The following is a 15,021-nucleotide window of genomic DNA, read 5'->3' as shown; positions in this document are numbered from 1 at the left end:
GGTTCCCCTCCAATATCCATTATATCCATATTACAGTGGTACCTCAGGTTAAGTACTTAATTCGTTCCGGAGGTCCGTACTTAACCTGAAACTATTCTTAACCTGAAGCACCACTTTAGTTAACGGGGCCTCCTGCTGCCGCCGCCGCACTGCCAGAGCACGATTTCTGTTCTCATCCTGAAGCAAAGTTCTTAACCTGAAGCACTATTTCTGGGTTAGCGGAGTCTGTAACCTGAAGCATATGTAACCTGAAGCGTATGTAACCTGAGATATCACTGTACTCTGAACAGGAGTGGCTAAACGGCTTAAACCCAGTAAAATACTTGATTCATGGTTTTGTACTTCAGCCTAGGAAAACCAGATGCATCCTACAATGAAGATCTCTTCACAGATAGAGGTGTTTTTTTCCTTACAAAAAGCAAACAAAGCTCTAATTAAAACCATGGCTGTTTAGTTACCCTCAATAATGCTGTGCTACAGAACAAACCACTGTATTGCTTTCAAAAACACACTTTCAAGCTCATAATCTGCTGGAACAGCATTTACTCAGCAATGCTGAATTGACATCTATTACAGGGTGCAAGATAAGGACTAACCTTGAGAAGACTTCTGAGACTAATAGAAGGCCAAATGTACTTAACTGATGTTCTTAAATAAATATAAATAAATGAAACATATCACAACATGGGCAGTGTGTTTTAGAATCTTGTTTTGAAATTTAAGACCTCTATTTCAATCACCATGAAAAAGTGTCTCTGAAGTAAGTGTTACCCAAACACCCACCTTGGCAATTTAATATACAGTGGTACCTCGGGTTACATACGCTTCAGGTTACATACGCTTCAGGTTACAGACTCCGCTAACCCAGAAATAGTACCTCGGGTTAAGAATGTTGCTTCAGGATGAGAACAGAAATCGTGCTCCGGCAGCGCGGCAGCAGCGGGAGGCCCCATTAGCTAAAGTGGTGCTTCAGGTTAAGAACAGTTTCAGGTTAAGTATGGACCTCCAGAATTAATTACGTACTTAACCCGAGGTACCACCGTACCATCAATGACAAAAAACAACCAGGCTGACACAAACAGTTAAGGGCATATTCAACACAGGGTTTTATTTACTTTTTTATTGTATCCTCTACTAAAATAATTATTCATCTTGGCATGTATACGGATGCACTACTAATATGTAAAGGGAGACAGCTGAGTTTGGACTATTCTTACTCAATATCATTGTCCTCTTTTATATAAGTACTAACCAACACCCACATTTATTAGTTCAGGCGTCATCATACATTACTAAATAAAGCAATACGCTTTCTCCCTCACTTCTTGCTATATAATTAGTGTGAAACAAGTCACCCATTTCTTTGATGTTGTTGCTTTGTTATTTTAAACATGTGAACTGAACCCAACTGAAAGTTTATGAAGCGCTAACTCTGTTACAACAATCTGTAAGAAATTATGACTATTAAACACAAATTCACCCCCCAAAAAATCAAAGTGTATGAACAGGTAGCAGTTAAAATACAACCTTGCTTGAACACTTTTGATTATAATTTGTTTTATTAATTGGCTGATTAATTATTTTCTTAGCTGGATTTCCCAAAATGTTCGTTAGCCATCATAAAACATGTGCAAGGTGAGCTTCAGAGGTGCTCTGAGGGTGGCATTCTCATTCTTCCATATCTACAGCAGGGCAGTCCACCCTCTCAGACCAAGTGGTCCGCAAGAGTACTTTGACATAAAAACAGCTGCTGAATTAAATTTCCATATCGCAAATTAAAGTGTCCGCAATATAGTTAGTATTATTTAATACAGTGCTACCTCAGCTTACATATGCTTGAGGTTACAGACTCCGCTAACCCAGAAATATTACCTCAGGTTAAGAACTTTGCTTCAGGATAAGAACAGAAATCGTGCTCTGGCAGTGCAGCGGCAGCAGGAGGCCCCATTAGCTAAAGTGGTGCTTCAGGTTAAGAACAGTTTCAGGTTAAGAACAGACCTCCAGAACAAATTAAGTACATAACCAGAGGTACCACTGTATATGCAATTAGTATGTTTAATTAAATATCTATAATAAAATGAATATATTTACTATATTCACTTAGTAAAGAAAATGGAATACACAAACAGATGCATGTGCTTTCGTTAACAATGCTGCCAAAACAGGTGCTGCTCAGCTTCTCTGCCAGGTTAGCGGGACAGTGAGTGAGCAATGGGCTGCTGCGGCAAAGGGTGCAATGGAGGTGGCTCCAGAGAAGCCATACCGCCAATGTCACCAGTGGGTGACCAAAGCAGCATGGCACAGACTCCATCTCTCGGAGCCAGCTGTGCAGGTACCCTGCAAGGACACTACGGAACAGCATGGCCTGCAGCCCCCCTTCCCTTGTCCACCAAGGGCCACCCAAAAAGGCCTTACAGGCCACCTGCGGCCAGCATGTAGGACCACCCTGATCTAGAGCCATTTATTCTGCAAGCCATTCTGTCTTGCACCTGTCTTCCTCCAAGGTATTCAGTACATTAAAGAATGACCACTTTTGATTTATTTGAGGTTCATGTACCTTGCAGGACCCAACCACTGTTAAATGGAACAATCTATATGGCTTGGCAAACCATAGTTAATGGTTTGCTATGAATGTGCTGAGCTCATCTGCTCCACTACTTCCCACAAACACCCAGGAAAAACAAACCACTATATCTGGCTTAGTATTGTGTCTGGATGAGGGATCATGTTTCGCTCCAGACAAACTACAATTAGGGAGCCAAGAACAAAACCTTGACTTCCTATGGTTTACTTGGCGTGAAACAGCCATGATCCCCAGCTCTGACGCAATCTAAGTCAGGGATGGTGGTTTGTTTCTCTGGTGCATTAATGCGGATGAGCAAGGAAGGTGAGATCAGCATGTTCACAGCAAACCATTAAATATGGTTTATTATGGTACACTATGCAGAGAAGACCAATGTGACTTGGGAATGCTTCTTTAAATCATATATTCTTCCACCAAAACCCTAATTCACAGAGGCAAGAACTGCAAACTTGTGAGGTCTTCCTTTGGGGCAGCCCTTGCTACTGGAGCAGGGTGGATATAGTGATTCAATTTCTAGTGGCAAGCCAGCAGTCCTTAGGCATTTTAAGCTAGCTGTTTTATTATGAAATGCAGGTAGAGCGGTATACTCAATGCTCCACGTGCCAGCCTCCTTCTCTGCCTCAAGTCTCAAACAGAGATTAGAACCACTCATTAAACTATCAACAGCATAACTGCAAAAGTGACTAGATTTCAAACCAAGACAAAAAACAGAATAAAAAACAAAACAATCTGGATAATCCAACATGTAAAAACACTGACAAATATTTCTGATGTGTTACAGGGGATATAATGTCACCTTTGAAGTATGCAATCACATAAGGTATACATAAGGTATAACATTATATAAAACCCTTGCTTCCATTTGACACATTGTTTAAACTCACTGAATCAGATAGCTATCCATGTATATTGGACAACTTCCCCCTTTAAAAATCTGTTGAAAGCACTTTTAGCAGGCAGCGTCTTATTTCAGAATCAAGAACTTATTTTCTTGCTGATGTAATTTTGTTTTGTTTGCATCTTTGTTACACTCAGATCACTATGGTTTTTATAAATATGCTTATCATGAGAAAAGGACAAGTACACTACAGGGAACTCCCTATCTGTGCATGATTGGCATGTGTCTGACCACGGATATGCGAGTCATTTTCAGCACCCCAAAGGGGCGGGGGGTGGAGGCAGAACCGGATAGGTTTATGCACATCCCACTGATGCGCAGAGTGAATGCAACCCCCACGTAAACGGGGATTGCCTGTGTACTAAATTAAAAACATCCAAGAGTTACCATTTACTTGTATTGCAGTGGCTGTGGTAGGATTAGTAGTCTTGCCCTATAGAACTTTAAAAAAACAACTTGAAACAAAAAGTTGACTTTTTATAGAGGTCAACTCCCCTTGGGTATTTCTGTCGAAGAACTAAGCTTCCATCAGAGTTATTCAAATTCAGTGTCTGCATAGTAGGTACATTGCTACAGGCACTCCTTCCACATCAAGCTTCAATTAAGCCTTCATTAAAAGCAATGATTTCACCTCATGTAACTCCCTACTTTCCCTTTGATGAGAAGCCTTGTGGCAGAATGACTGCACGAGCCTGAACCTTCTTTCACAGTTTGTCAGTTAAATTTCTGGCAGTTTTACACACTTGCTTTTATAACAACTGAACAAATTCATCCTGTGAAAAAGGAGACAGATGATCTAAAGGAGTAGCCTTGACCATCACATGCTGTGGTAGATGTTCTACTGCGGCACACACAAAAAACTCTTGTGGCACCTTAAATACTAGTAAATTTATTGTGGCTTAAGTTTTCATGAGCCAGAACCCTCTTCACCAGCTGAAAACTGTGGTCACTTGGTGTTATATACCCCTTGAGTAAAAAGAGAATACAGTGGTACCTCTAGTTACGAACTTAATTCGTTCCGGAGGTTAACCTGAAACTGTTCTTAACTAGAGACATGCTTTCGCAAATGGGGCCTCTTGCTGCTGCTGCTGCTGCTGCACAGCCAGCACACAATTTCCATTCTCATCCTGGGGCAAAGTTCTCAACTTGAGGTAACTCTTCCAGGTTAGAGGAGTTTGTAACCTGAGGCGTTTGTCACTCGAGGTACCACTATAAAACTTGTTTAAACAAAGCAAGGTTTAAGATTTCAAGTGATGGAAAAGAGGAGGTGTAAGTATGCATATGTAAGTAGTTAAATTTTATTGTATGTATTTATTATATTATTATTTTCTAACATTATCAGCTGCTTTGGGCATGCATTGCCATGGATGAATTTCAATGCTATTTTACATGGTGTTAATTTATTGCATGCACTGTACAGTGGTACCTCAGGATGCGAACAGGATCCATTCCGGAGCCCTGTTCGCATCCTGAAGTGAACGCAACCCACAACTGCGCCTGCGTGGATCGTGATTCGCCGCTTCCGCACATGCCGTCATTTTGACCATCTGCACATGCGTGAGCGGCGAAACCCAGAAGTAACGTTTTCCGTTACTTCCAGGTCGCCGCGGAGTGCAACCCGAAAGCGCTCAACCTGAAGCAACTTCAACCCGAGGTATGTCTGTACTTTTATTGCACATTTCTTCTGTATTAATATGTATTAATGTTGGGATAAAAAGCAGATTATTAATAAATGATACCATGGAAAATGAGGAGAACACATGTCACTGTACCTCGCCAAGAATGTGCGTTCATTTGTTGTATTTTCAGATAAGAGAAACTAGATAATCCGTTCTTATCCATGGATCTTTCTAAGTCCAGAATCACAAGCTATGTAAATAACTGAATATTTTAATACTAAGGAGCAATGGGAATGAGAGAGACATGATCTACCAACATTAACATGCATGTCTTCTGCCAAGAGCACCAACAGAATGTTTTCAAGCCTATGCTACTTCAGGAAAAATTGGGATGTCACGTGCAAGCTACCAGTTCAAACAGCAATTAAATTATCAACTATTAAGTTTCAGCCAGTCCCAAATGGCAAACATTGAGAGTGGCTTTAGAAACAGGAGCTAACAAAACATTAATAAAAAGCTGAAACAGAGACACAGACTTAAAACTCTTATAACCTAACCAATAACTTATACACGGACTATGAACCATATGGTGTAGATATTATTGCAAATTTATTATGCTATTTTTGTGATATACAAATGAGATAAGAAGACTTGGCCTCTTTATTTGTATTATGTACAGTGGTGCCTCGCAAGACGAAATTAATTCGTTCCGCGAGTTTTTTCGTCTTGTGGTTTTTTTCGTCTTGCGAAGCACGGTGTCGGGAAAGTTTTGGAAAAGCTTCAAAAATCACCAAAGTCTTTAAAAACCTCAAAAAAGGCTACCACACCGCGTTCTATGAGTTGCTCCTCGAAGTCAAGTCGCAACTGTATTAACGGTGTTAAGAAAAAGGAAACAAACTTGCAAGACGTTTCCGTCTTGCGAAGTAAGCCCGTAGGGAAAATCGTCTTGCGAAGCAGCTCAAAAAATGAAAAACCCTTTCGTCTAGCGAGTTTTTCGTCTTGCGAGGCATTCGTCTTGCGGAGCACCACTGTATTAGTCCTATGATCCTTGTTTATAAAACCCAATTAGAAAAACCTCTTATAACCTGGATAATCTAGGTTGCATACATCGTCCATAGATCCTTATGCTTCTACAGTGGTACCTCTGGTTGCGAACGGGATCCGTTCCAGAGTCCCATTCGCAACATGAGCAGAACGCAACCTGTGTCTGCACGTGCCACATCTGCGCATTACATCATTTTGCGCATCTGCGCATGCGGCGAAACCCAGAAGTAATGCTTTCCGGTACTTCCAGGTTGCCGCGGGATGCAAACGTATCATGAAGCAAACGCAACACGAGGTATGACTGTATACAGAACTGTAGATTCTACCTTCTTCAGAATATTTATACGATCATCACCAATTTGAGTTATTAACTGCCATTCATCATAAGGTCCCAGATTTGTTGGCATCTGTTTGTCTCGAGAGACAATGGAGTGTGCCTACGGGCTGAAGTCAAATGGCTGTGTTAGCAGCAGCAAAGTGATTTCCTTTGGGCACAAGCCTGGGTAGCGAGTACGGAAGTCCTGGTCTTCCCAGACGACAAGACTTTCCTCCTGGCCTTGCTGGTGTGGTCCAAAGGAAAACAGAGCAATACGTTTGGCAACAACTTGGCAGCAGGAGTTGCTGGAAGGAGGCGTATAAGGCGCCATCCAACTGTCTTAGGGACTCCACTCTGGATTTGTGTAAGGTGTTTAACAGAACTTAACTGCTCACTAGGCAAAAGAAAAGAAGCCAAAGGTATTGGTGACCAGACAGTGTAAAGATCCTGATGTTCCCTTTGTAGCTATTCAGCTCAAGGAAGGTCAACTTCAAACAAAATACTGTAATGTGACCGAGTTGCCCATATGAACAGTTTTTATCAGTGCAACATAGTAGACGGTACAGGCCAGCTTTTAACCCGTATCTTCTTGCCTTAAAATGCTGCAAGTGCATTTTCCTTGGAACTAATCATGCATTGGCACAGCTGTCAGATAAATTCACTGGAGCATGTGGGAGTTTGCCTGGAATTCTAATGTCCAATCATTTTTCATTTTTCCTTTTTTTAATTTAAAAACATTCAGGGCTTTTAAAATTTTCTCCTGGAAAAAAGAGTCCTATATATATATATATATATCCATATTAGTGCTACGTGCTCCTGTTAATGTCCAGCACTAGTGTGAGAAAGCTCCTTATGATGCAGGAGCAGGTCTCCTTGATAAACCCAACTGCACCCTTACTAGGAGAGATGTATTTTAAAAAGAAAAGCGGAAAACCTTTACAGGAAACAGTTAAGGTTACTAACAAATTTTCAAGGTCTAAAGGGAAAAACCAAACCTGCTACACAGCCTATGGGAAGGTAGTCCCAATGGGCATTCCTTGAATTTTCTGTGTTTCACCAGCAAACAACCTTCTTTTTAAAGGAGGAAGATTCTGCTCCACGTTACAAATTGCAGCCGTGATCAAATGGATTGTTTCAGCTTCAAATCAAATTGATTTTGTTATGATGAATAGAAGAAGGCAGTTGCCGAGCCGGAATTGATTACCACTCATCAGGAACAGTTGGGCTCCTCAGAAGAACTGTATACGTTTGAAATCAATATAATACATACGAAGGGAAGCAAGAGTCAGTTAGTTCTGGCAGGTTGAAACTATATCCTTGGTGGCTTTCCAGCTCTGATATGGCACCAGACAATATTGCTGTATTATAATCTTGACTCATAGCAATATTAGCATTTAGAGTTAATTAGTATAAAGAATTGCATGTCCTCTCTCTTTCAAAGACAGTATATATTCTAACATTTCAGAAGCAATGTATAGAATACGTCCTAAACACAATTGTAGTTGTTTTTCAAAAAAGACTCTGCATTTGAGAGCAATTCTTTCACAGTACGGTGAAACATAACGATCAGCTAGTTTTGAAAATGATATGTAAATATTATTACACATGGGCATCTAAAACCATGCATGTTAGTGACAGCCCCCCTGCATAATGAAAAGCTTCAATTACCATCTCACACTAACAAAATTGCATACTCCTAGCAAAATACAAGTGACAGGAAAAGGTGGGGAGAAGCCTAGCAACCACTTACAGCTATAGCAAGGCTCTAAAGTTTGCAAATGTCATTACATTAATTGAAAATATGGCAAAACCTGAGATGAAATACAACACCCCATCAAAGTTAGAAAAAGAAGTTCTCATTAATGAGAATATGGAATGAATGTCTACTATTCAAAGAGAAAAAGCCACAATTCCACTGGCCATGCTCAAGTCCTTGAGCCGCACCAGAAGGAGTATTCTGAATCCCAGCCAAGTTATTTATTTTTTTAAGTGTGCGTGTACACACACATATATCAATGATACTCACCTGAATTCATACCTGACTGAATGAGGCTTGCCTACTTTTTCAGCAAAGCTTTTGCTAACCATCCTAACATCAGAGAAGCTGGCTGCCCCCTCTTTGAATTTGACTCTAGCCCCATCCCTATTTGTCCATTCTCTACATTTGCCCCATCCTGTATCATTGTTATTTATTCCATTTATATACCACCCTTCATCCATCTTACAATAGACCAAAAACCTAACTATACACACAAACCAATTGAACAATAGTATAACATACTAAAACTGGAACAATTACCAAATCACGGCAGCCAATACAGCCGTGATAAAAACATAGTCTTAATGGACTGCAATTCCTCTAAGAGTCATATCACAATGTTCTATACAGCTCCTGACCTACTTTATAATTTTAATAATTTTTAAAATCGTAGGAGTGAAGCATACCCTAAAGTGCCATTTACAAGAAATTCTTTCACATAGTAAAAGGACTGTACTATTTCATTAACATTCCCAAACATTTCTGTAACGTAAATATTCCAGTGAAGACAAAAGTTTTGCTTTTTCAATTTGTTCCATACTAAATATTAAATAATTTTTTTTTTTACAGTGCAACCCTTTAATACACACTGAATGGATGAAAAAATGTGTGATGTGTATTGCCTACATAAACAGGCTTATATTATATAAAAATGTTAAGTTTGGTAAATTGCTCAGTAACCTATAAAACCACCATCAAGGGAAGCTCTAACTCCTGTATAGTGTTAGTGAATTCAGCTGAACTATCCAGTGAAGAAGTCAGTGAGTAGCTGAGGAAGGTGCACACACACATTCAGCTATGACAAAGAAATCTGGTCATTCTTCCTAATATATTACAGGGGCTGGGGGTCTCTTGCAACGATATAAAAATGGAAGCATGCTTTCTTTCAGGCAACATATTAGTGCTGATCAACTACAAAGGTTAGCATTTTAATAATGTACTGTAATTCTTTATTTCAAATACAGATGAGCTGAGAAACTTCCTGAACATCTTTCATACTGATGATCCTGCATTACCAGCTGAATGTTGTATTCAGTAGGGAATTCCCACAAGCTAATCTGCAAATCACACTGAACTAAATGAAATCAAGAACACTAAGGCTGAAATCCTATGCACAAAGACCCTGCCGAACACCGTGAAACTTTCGTCTGAGTAATCATGCATAAGATTGCACTCTTAATTTTCAGTAGGATTTCTGACTTTACGTTTGCTTCTGACAAAGCCAGAATTCATAGTAAAGCAAATAATGCAACCAAGAAGGCATGGTTTTGTATACGACTACTGCTTGTATTTCCCACAGAACATGTGAAATAGGAATCCCAGAGTAACAGATTAAATAAAAAATTGTGGTTTGTGTTCCTAAAATAGCTCATACAACACAAATGTACCTGTCTAAAAGTTCATTGTAAGCCTGGATTTACAGGGTGGACCAGGAGAGATGCACACCATGCGCTTCAGGCTGCTGTATTTAATGTCTACTTGTGAAAATAATAGTTTACAGGGAAATGGTGTGCCTAACTAACTCAACTAAGGCTGGATCCAAAGGTCAGCTTTTAAACCCAAACATCTCACATACTTTTTCAATTTATCCAATGCTACAGGCATATATATATATATATATATATATATATATAGGTTTTTCCTCAGCTCATGGCTAATCAGTGCTCAGAGGATGAAGGAACATAGAAACAAATAGACTTGTTGGAATCTGTTTATAGAAAATAAAATATGAATGACACAAAATATCACTGTGACTTCCTCTTCAGAGAGATGCTGAACTACTTTTCTTTAAACAATATTTTGGTCAATTGATAGTACAGTAGTTAGTTTTTGCTTATTGTATTGTTGTTGTTTAGTCGTTTAGTCGTGTCCGACTCTTCGTGACCCCATGGACCAGAGCACGCCAGGCACTCCTGTCTTCCACTGCCTCCTGCAGTTTGGTCAAACTCATGCTGGTAGCTTCGAGAACACTGTCCAACCATCTCGTCCTCTGTCGTGCCCTCAATCTTTCCCAACATCAGGGTCTTTTCCAGAGAGTCTTCTCTTCTCATGAGGTGTATTGGAGCCTCAGCTTCAGGATCTGTCCTTCCAGTGAACACTCTGGGCTGATTTCCTTAAGAATGGATAGGTTTGATCTTCTTGCAGTCCATGGGACTCTCAAGAGTCTCCTCCAGCACCATAATTCAAAAGCATCAATTCTTCAGCGATCAGCCTTCTTTATGGTCCAGCTCTCACTTCCATACATCACTACTGGGAAAACCACAGCTTTAACTATATGGACCTTTGTTGGCAAGGTGATATCTCTGCTTTTTAAGATGCTGTCTAGGTTTGTCATTGCTTTTCTCCCAAGAAGCAGGCGTCTTTTAATTTCGTGACTGCTGTCACCATCTGCAGTGATCATGGAACCCAAGAAAGTAAAATCTCTCACTGCCTCCATTTCTTCCCCTTCTATTTGCCAGGAGGTGATGGGCCCAGTGGCCATGATCTTAATTTTTTTGATGTTGAGCTTCAGACCATATTTTGTGCTCTCCTCTTTCACCCTCATTAAAAGGTTCTTTAATTCCTTCTCACTTTCTGCCATCAAGGTTGGCTTATTGTATAGGGTAGGGTTTTTAAAGTCAAGAACTTGAACACACATATACATTTGAAAGTGATAGGGCTTTTGCTGCCATCTTTAACTAACTGGTTTACTGTGCAGGGGGCTTGAAGTGAAGGAAATGAATTTAAAACAATTAATGTAGTGACTATTCTCGAATTTGTATTAGATACCCATAATGAATCAATGTAGGTCACTACCTACAAAAGCTTGTGTCACAAGAAGTCACAAAAATGCTATCACACTACTGTAGCACTGAAACTTTTCTAAAATTTGCATGAAGCTAGTCATCCTTTAGGGCAGTGTTTCCCAACCTGTGGGTCATGACCCACAAATGGGTCACAAAGCCAGTGCAAGTGGGTCACAGACACAGGTAAACCCAAAATAATTGCTTTTAATCCTTAACAAGCATGATTAATACTACTTACAACTGTGTCTCTTACAACTTGCAACAAAACATTAAAAGTGTGTGAGTCTTACATTCTAACATTTGGGAACTGCTGGCTGGGGGCAGATGCGGTGATAGTTCACGAGAAGGTACTCAATAAAGGGAGTTTGTTTGAGTGACTATTACAGCTCTCCTTTGATGCACAGGAATATCTTCAAAGCAGATGGTTAGTGTTCTTAAAAAGTTATTCCGTTTTGCTGTGGGAATTTAAGTTCTCTAAACGTTTCAACAAATTTCAATTAATAGGGGTGCGTTGTGTAAATTTTTGATTTTATGCCTCAAGCAATGGTGATAAAATAGGTAATCTTATAATTAAAATGCCCCAAAGTAACTGTCACCAAAGACACAAAGTCCAAAATTCTTGTGATAATAAATTGACGGATTGCCATACTAAGGAAATTTGGACTTGTGGGTCTCCCATAGAGAGTCACATTCAAAACCTAGGTAAGCAGTTAAGTCTGGTCAGTGCCTGGATGGGTTCCTGCCTAGAAGCCACATGGACACCAGGCCACCTTGAATTCCACAATAGAAGAAATGTGAGATATAAATGTAATAATACAAGATCCATGTCAGAATTTAAGAAACCAAAGTGGAGCACCATTTTGCTGGGCAGCCTTCTGAGCTGCAGCGACTGACTGATGAAAACTTAACTGATTGAAAAGATTAGACTTCTTATCACCAGCTTTTACAGGACTATCTGCTAAATTCAAAGCATGCTAGATCTTTGAAGAGGTAGCCAAGTTTTAGAAAGGAGCCTGTTATTTGTTTGTTTGTTTGTTTGTTTTGTTTCTCTGCCCACACAGGACAGTCCAAAGCATTGGTGGAACTGGCCTGAGTCCCAAGTCCCCTGGTTAAAAGAAGAACCTCAAGTATCCGGCAACACGCTCCATGATTGTGTAATTTGTCTCTTGTGCTTGGATCCGCCTCGCAGCACCAATCCAACAGGTTTAAACGACATAAAGAGACATGTAAAGACGCAACGAAAAAAAAGCATTATTTTGGAATCAAAATATGCACCTCTGCATATTTAACCAAGTAACATTAGCCTCGCAGGAGACATTACCATTTTACACTCCCCTTTCCAGTGAACACCAAAGACGGCCTTGTTTTACAACCAAGGAGACCATACACCATTAAAGCACTAAAAGGTTTCGTCTGCTGGTAAAAGAGAATACAAAAGCCCTAACAGCACAGCGATCCTTTCCTGTCGTTTTACTGCCCGCCTCGTGTTTCCTATAACAGCGAGTCAGCAAAGGAGCGTTATTGATGCCTGGGTAAAGAAGACCCACCGCCCAAACGTTGGTTTTCGTCTAGTTTCTCCCTCCGATTTGATGTGCTATCCTTGACCTTCCCCAATTACCAGCAACAAAGCTCTCCTGCAAAAAAAAAACAAAAAACCAACCCCCCCTACATCTTCCAGGCCATCCTCTTCCTCGCCTCGGGTGAGGCCTCCTATCATCCTTACAATAGACTCTCCAGTACAATCCCCACCCCCCCGCACCATCACCACCACCAAGGCTTGGTTCTGGCGCCTTCCCGGCTTCGGCTATGCTACGATACCCAGCGCGCCCGCTTGCCAAATGTCACCGCGCACACACCCACCCCTTGCAAATAAATCACGCTGCCACACGGAGACTGGCGGCGGCGGCGGCAACACCACGTTGCAGCATGGAGGGCAAGGAGCACGGAAGGGCACCTGCCCGGCCCCCTCGCAGCTTTCACCCGCCCTCCACTGAGGTGGGTGGCTGGGTGTACAAGGGGGGAAAGCAGCAAAGAGTCTTCTCTGCAAAGTAAAAAATACAAAAATAAAAAAGCAAGCCAAGCACCTTCCCACAAACCACACCTGCTGGGTCACACACACACACACACACACACACACACACACACACTCTTATGTCCTACCTGACGCCCGTGGGTACGAGGGAGACGTCCGCGTTGGCCCCGGCTCCGCCATCTTCCTCCTCCTCCGGCGCGCTAGCTGCGGTTTACTTTCCTCCGCGGCTGGGCACGGGAGCTGGAGAGAATAATGCTTTGCCGCACAGGCGCACTGCCCGCTTCGGCACGACACCTGACGCTGCCTTGTGGCGCTGGGGAGGCGGGAAAAGGCGAAGGAGTGCCGGGGCTGAGGAGAGAGGCGGGCAGGGCCGTTTGCTGCTCGCTACGACGGCTGTGTGGAAAAGAATAAAGCGGGGCGACCACGCCGCTCCCGGCGCCTCCCAGGTGCTCGTTGCCTCTTTCTCGCTCGCGCTCTGCGAACGTGTGGCAACCTGCTCTCGCGCTCCCTTCACGTTCTCCTATTCCTCCTTTCCCCGCCCGGGGCGAGCAGGCAGCCGCGCCTGTTCCACGGGCTCGTCGAGGTTGCGCCCAAGGAAAGCCGCGCGCGCGCCCCTCTCCAACCCTAGGAGATGGAGCTGTTGCCCCTCCTGGGACCAGGCGAGCGTGTTTAACGCCCAGGGTGGCCGCGCAGGGAGGGAGGGAGGCGCAGCTTCTTCCCTGCGAGCTAGTGGGCTGTTTCCTTGAAGGGCTGTTTCCTTGAAGTGGGCTTGAAGAAGCACGTGCTGCTTTCCGCTCAATGGGAAGTTTAAAACAAAACAGGCAGGCGAGGAGAGATGGGAAGCGGCGCGTCCTAAGCCAGGAGACGTGTTGGGGCAAAAGCGCTTCCCTCTCGGGTTTGGAGTCTTCCAAAAAAAACAAGGTTTATTGTGCTTCGCACACGATTATGGTTAGTTATTATGGCACTGCCCACAAGCTTTCCTTCTGAATAACTGAGTTTTGGTAGGATTTCCCCCAAGCCACGAACTATACAATGCATGGTGAATCCCAGGTGTACACAGTGGGAACATTTCCTGAGGATAGTCTTACAAGTCTGACCTCGGAGAAGCATCCCATTGCCAGCTGCCTTTTCCTGTTGACTCAGAACTGAGGCTGCAAATTTTAACCATGTCTACTCAGAAGTCCCATCGGATTCAAAAGGCCTTACTCCTCGTAAGTGGGTGAGGACTGAGTCTCTGCGAACAAGGAGGAGAGGATCTCATTCACTTTGGTTATTTAAAGTGCCAACACCAGGGGAAACATAGCTATGAACTATCTCCAGGCAGGAGCCAAACAAAGTGAAGGAATCGAGCCCAGAAAGCACAAGTTGCTCCTTCCCGCAATGCCTCCCTTGCCAAAAAACGCTCCCCACCCCACAAAAGGCAGTCACCTTGTGCCAGAAAAACTAATTGCTGGATTTACTTGAAAGGCAGCACAAGAAATTACCTCACTGCATTTTAAGCCAGTAATGTGTACATACCGTAAGATTTTGGAGCAAAAGCCCATTCCTTAATGTTAACTAACCCTATGTATAACTGGAATGATGACAATCCTACCTTACCTTTCAGCCTCATTTTCCTCCTCTTCTGGTTTCACTTGTGTTTTAAATTGTAACCCTCTTGTACTAGAGAGTGACCTCTCATTCTTTATTAAATGCCATCTACTG

General features: G+C 42.2%; 1 protein-coding gene across 9 annotated transcripts in view; it reads right to left on the bottom strand.

The window, feature by feature from the left end:
• Positions 1 to 13,848, bottom strand: part of MAP7D2 (MAP7 domain containing 2) — a 50,631-nt gene extending 36,783 nt beyond the window's left edge. For 3 of the 9 annotated variants that reach the window (XM_081001602.1, XM_081001606.1, XM_081001607.1), the window contains exon 1: positions 13,446 to 13,843. In XM_081001602.1, the coding sequence (XP_080857728.1) occupies positions 13,446 to 13,497 (52 nt within the window). In that variant the 5' untranslated portion in view covers positions 13,498 to 13,843. Of the gene's footprint in view, positions 1 to 13,445 lie in introns of all 9 variants that reach the window. The other 6 variants (XM_081001605.1, XM_081001608.1, XM_081001609.1 and 3 more) reach the window with 4 other exon arrangements.
• Between the last annotated feature and the right edge of the window lie 1,173 nt (positions 13,849 to 15,021).

The sequence above is a fragment of the Podarcis pityusensis genome, assembly GCF_964106645.2.
Source record: "Podarcis pityusensis genome assembly, chromosome: 4".
In the NCBI taxonomy this organism is placed as follows: domain Eukaryota; kingdom Metazoa; phylum Chordata; class Lepidosauria; order Squamata; family Lacertidae; genus Podarcis; species Podarcis pityusensis.
The sequence above is the reverse complement of the archived record's forward strand: the minus strand, read 5'-3'. Positions and strand labels throughout refer to the sequence as shown.